Source organism: Palaemon carinicauda, chromosome 25 (genome assembly GCF_036898095.1).
Source record: "Palaemon carinicauda isolate YSFRI2023 chromosome 25, ASM3689809v2, whole genome shotgun sequence".
NCBI lineage: Eukaryota > Metazoa > Arthropoda > Malacostraca > Decapoda > Palaemonidae > Palaemon > Palaemon carinicauda.
In genome coordinates this window covers 81,667,416-81,673,071 of record NC_090749.1, presented here as the reverse complement: position 1 = coordinate 81,673,071, position 5,656 = coordinate 81,667,416, and the positions used below count along the sequence as shown (strand labels likewise).

At 32.6% G+C, this 5,656-nt stretch overlaps 1 protein-coding gene across 1 annotated transcript in view; it reads left to right on the top strand.

Moving 5' to 3' along the window:
• The window catches only part of LOC137619108 (neuroligin-4, X-linked-like), a 46,295-nt gene extending 40,863 nt beyond the window's left edge, over positions 1-5,432 (top strand). Inside the window, 2 exon segments of the mRNA XM_068349297.1 lie at positions 1-42; positions 5,369-5,432. The exon segment at positions 1-42 is cut by the window's left edge and continues 56 nt beyond it. Coding sequence (XP_068205398.1) covers positions 1-42; positions 5,369-5,432 — 106 coding nt within the window.
• The last annotated feature ends 224 nt before the right edge of the window (positions 5,433-5,656 follow it).

Below are 5,656 nucleotides of genomic sequence, written 5' to 3'. Positions count from 1 at the left end.
AGAAGAAGAAGAAAGTTATGGCACTGACCTCTCCAGTGAGGGGTAAAGGATGCTATTAACGAGGTAGATATTTATGAACTATAATTAATTTACTTCTGTGATTCACCATTAATACCATATATGAAATGGAGATATCCAAACTCTATAGTAGAGGGAAGGAAAACTCTAAATTATTCATTCATGAATATTGGTAAATAGCAAACAAATACTAATTATAAATGAATAACATGACAAAATTAAATTGATAGATTTATGATACTCTAAGATCTCTACATATTACTTACATGAATCTAACGATCCATTTTCAGAAATTCTCATAAATTATGTATCATTATTCAATGCATATAATACATGGTATCCTACATCTCTGTCTATAATACATGGTATCCTACATCTCTGTCTATAATACATGGTATCCTACATCTCTGTCTATAATACATGGTATCCTACATCTCTGTGTGTCCTAATGACTCCAGATAATTACCTCAAACACAAAATATAATTCCATTCCAAATTCCCATTCCAATTCCAGTTTCATTCTGTCGATGCTTGTTCCTATTCCAAAAGCTCTTATTAATACCAATAGTATCAAAGCATTGAATTTTCTTTTTCTTATTTAAAATTCTTTTTTTTTTTATGAAAATACCTTTGATATTTCTGGAAAAAAAAACATGTTCAATAAGATGTTTTGGATTCTAATTGATTTCAGTTGATGGTTAGATGATAATTTAGATTAACTAGTGAGGAGATGATGGAAATAAAAGGAAGAGGAAAGACGATGGATTAGAGTATTGCAATTATACTTTATAATATACAAAATTACACTGATATACTCTGGAAAGTTTGATTAATGGACAAAACTTATGATGTGATTTTCCCTGTATTTTAGGTTTATATAATTCAATTGATTAATTATAGCAAAAGGCACTTATAATTTGGAGAAAAACAGAAAAAAATATAATTATACTGTTTTTTTAGATACCAAGATGGTGTGTAGGATAGAGAGATATCTTTTCAATCTTCTTCTTCTTCTTCTTCTGATTATCATCATTATTATGATCATTATATCCATTGTTTAAATTCTAGTATTTGGCTTTAAAATGAATATTACTGTGTTGTGTTTATAAAACCAAATTAATGAAATATAGCAAAGGTCATTCATATTAAAAAAAGAAAAAAAAACAGAGAGAATACGATTGTGCTAACTGTTAAAATAAAAGTATTATTCCTTCAACTAATATTTTTTTTTTAGATGTTGACGCACGAACATATAATTAAAAGAAATATATGCGATACAATAGTCAATAAAAAAAACATTCTTCTATTGATAATAATAAATTATACCTTCCTATATTTGCACTATCCCTCTACACAAAAGTGTCATGAGCAACACATTAACCCCTTCCACTTACGCTGTCCCATCTAGTTTAGTTACAAGTTACAAAACATAAACTAAAAATACCATTGTAATTAACCATAATGAAATTACGTCAAAACTATATTTCGCACGAAAACTTTAGAGAAAAATAGAAACATTTATAGAACTTACAAAGTGCAAAGTAAATAAGTAAAATCTCTAGTAATTACTTAACATGAAGAAAGAAAATATTGGTAATACAAATAAGGGATGGAATTCCCGAGTTCCCTTCAGTAGAACTACTTCCTCCAGTATTCCAAGATGGGACCCAAACCAGTTGAATCAAACGCTTTCAAGCAGTGATGAGTCCTGGGAGAATCCTTGGAATCTTTGACATCATCTCATCAGGAACCTTCAAAACGTTAACCAACTTCCTTTTTTGTTTCCTCGATAACATCTCCTGTATCATTTATAACGATTCATCTCAGACACTAATTTCAGTCTATTCCTCAAAGGGATTATCTTGCAGTATTATTCCCTTGTCGCTGCAACAGAACTTCTTGAACAGACTCTCCCTATTAATTCTCGTTCTCTCGAAGACAGAACAATCTGAATGTTCCTTTGATATACGACGAATACAGGAGTGAAATGCATAATAATCTTCCTTATTTGCTTAATGGAACAATCTATCATCCATTTGAGTTTGTGGGTAGAGATTTGAATTTATGTCTGTTGCACGTACTGTGACTTGCAACACTGGAACTGCAAGTAGAGGAATATTAATCTTCTGTCTCTGATTTGTGGAGATTTGTTCACGAAACTGGACAATTGAGTTGGGAGATGGAATGAGGATTGACAAGGTTGATAAGAAACAGCTGATTGAGTTTAGATTTCCTAAATGGAGAAGAGATTTTGGAAGAGACAATTATTTTGAAATAATATTCTGTTTTCTTGATAATAGTTAGAAAAGGAAATCTTAAAGATAAACATATCCCAAAGGAGAGCACATACTTGTGAAATGGGGGATAAAGTTTAAAGATATTAAACCTAATTCTGATATGAAAAGTATTTCTTACATCAAAACCCCTCTCAAACCTCCCTCTAACATATTATATCCAATGCCCTCCTCTTTCCCTCCCCTCCATCCATCCTCAACATGTCCTCATAGTCGTGACACTCTTATCATCTCTGTAATCTTTACTACGCCTGCCATTCATCTTATTTCACCATTTTCAGATGATTCTAACTTACTTTCTCTCCAAGTATTATTTCTATCTAATAAAAACAAACCTTTATTCTACCTTTGAAGGAAATTAACACAGATAAGTTAACCATAGTAAATCTATTCCCGTTGAGATACGATCATAACATCCATTGCAGGGGTTGTAGGTTGTAGGTTGTAGGTTGTAGACCTTACAATTTCCTCTCCCTGGGACAACCTGAGGATTATTCAAATAATGAGAAAGATTTCCTACAAATGAGTCCAGTGAAGGCTCAAGATAAAGACGACTGACGAAATGTAACCGAGGCCATTTGCGTTAATAGGCGTAGGGGGAGATGATGATGATGATGATGATGATATATGAAATTAATGGAAGATCAAAAAAGATAATTCACTATGATTATATGGTTGTTTAACAAAAGCACTGAGACATAGAAACATATAACCGAAAAATAAATATAAGAGAGTAATGCTAATAAAAAAAGACTTCTAAAAGTTATATTGAAAAAAAAAAAATAATAACGTAAAATGGAGAAAAGAAAACATGAAACCAAAGACACGAAAAGAGATGAAACTGAAAAATCCTATTGTTGTGGAAAGTAAATACGAAATAGAATTACAAAGGAGAAAAACATTTCGGAAACAATTCACACATTTGAACTAGAACAATTTATGAAAACAATAAATTTAGAAAAATCTAGAAAACAAACAAATTGTCAATTGCCAAATGGAAACAGAAAAAAGAGTAAATTCTACAAGTTCGTTACCACCAGAAATGTAAATAAAGAAAAACTCCATTTGGGGATGACAAATAACGCCGAGACTCGAGTCCTAACGTCGGAATAGGATTTTATGCACCAGTATCCTGCAGGATGCAATATGGGGACGTCCAAACGGAGGAATGGACGTCCTATGAGAAGGATTGATAGGAATCGAAGATTGTATCCTTCAAGGAAAAGAGTCTGTCCAGTTGTGTGTGTGTGTGAGAGAGAGAGAGAGTCTCTCTCTCTCTCTCTCTCTCTCTCTCTCTCTCTCTCTGACGTTCCAAACCTAATAATTCCGTCATATCAAGTGGCTTCTTCAATATCCAAATGTTTTTAAGTATTCTTAAGTACTTTCAAACACTTTGAAGGACCTGCCAAGATTCATTTTTGCTTTGTCGACAGTTTGATGACTAAGAGAAAAACTGCTAAAAATTGTTGGTGTGTTCTGTTAGTCATTAGTTTTTGATAATCTATATGTGATAATATTAGGATAGTTTTAATAGAAAGAAAAAAGTTATATTAGAAATATTGTGGAAAATTCCCCTGACTTCATATATATATATATATATATATATATATGTATGTATTCAAATAAGCCATATATATTTTGATATATTAATGTCTGGATTCTCTTAACGACCTCGGGATCAGAGCCCCAGGCGAAATCTCACAAAGACAAGAGCTTGGCTCCGGCCGGGAATCGAACCCTGGTCGGCAAGCTTATATAGACAGTGACTAACCCATTCGGCCACGAAGGAAGATAAAAGTCAATGACAATTCTACTGTACTTATATCTGTCGAATTCAGGTATTTTGTACTTAGAATTGAAATCAACCCATCTTCACCATCGTAGCTAATTGGTAGTTTGTTACTTGGCATTCAATTAATGATAAATTTTGCACATTTTTACGTGTTTTTCATATTCAAATAAGCCATATATATTTTGATATATTAATGTCTGGATTCTCTTAACGACCTCGGGATCAGAGCCCCAGGCGAAATCTCACAAAGACAAGAGCTTGGCTCCGGCCGGGAATCGAACCCTGGTCGGCAAGCTTATATAGACAGTGACTAACCCATTCGGCCACGAAGGAAGATAAAAGTCAATGACAATTCTACTGTACTTATATCTGTCGAATTCAGGTATTTTGTACTTAGAATTGAAATCAACCCATCTTCACCATCGTAGCTAATTGGTAGTTTGTTACGATGGTGAAGATGGGTTGATTTCAATTCTAAGTACAAAATACCTGAATTCGACAGATATAAGTACAGTAGAATTGTCATTGACTTTTATCTTCCTTCGTGGCCGAATGGGTTAGTCACTGTCTATATAAGCTTGCCGACCAGGGTTCGATTCCCGGCCGGAGCCAAGCTCTTGTCTTTGTGAGATTTCGCCTGGGGCTCTGATCCCGAGGTCGTTAAGAGAATCCAGACATTAATATATCAAAATATATATGGCTTATTTGAATATGAAAAACACGTAAAAATGTGCAAAATTTATCATATATATGTATATATATATATATATATATATATATAAATGTTTATGTAAAATTATATATATATATATATATATATATGTATATATACATAAATTTAGTTATATATTTATACATGTGTGTATGTGTGTGTGAGTGTGTTCGTACATGCGTGCTTGTCTTTATATATATATATATATATATATACACACACTTATATATATATATATATATATACATGAGTGTGTGTATCTACATAATATATAATGGTTAGATTACACCAAAATTACGTCTTCAAAATCCCATTACTGTATAAGGATATTGCGAACTTAAATCCCAGTGAATAAAATCCTATCTACAATTCCACTTCTGCAAATTAATGTTCAATGCTGCCAATATAATAAACTCATATAAGTAGGTCAGATTGAAAAACAATATGTAAGATCAAGCAAAGACTCGATTATATCCCAATGAAAATCCATTTTCCAAACACCCAACTGAGTTGGAGTTCCAGTAATCCCTTCTAATTCTCCTCTGTTTCCAGATTATGTCCAGAAGAGTCTTTGAACATTCCAGGGGATCAGAGTGTCGCTTCCAGGCGACTCTAACCTCATCCACAAAGAACTTACTATTGTTGTTGTTGTTGTCGTTGTTGCTGTTGTTGTTGTTATAATAAACTGTTCAACTGATACCATAAATGACTGTTTAATACTCTAGTTATCTGAGTTCTCAAGAGATAGTGTGGGAGAGACGCTTCTTTGATTCTTATCTGAATTGAGATTTAACATTTTAGTTCCTATTATTTATGAGGGTTTTTTAAATGTTTGTTTTC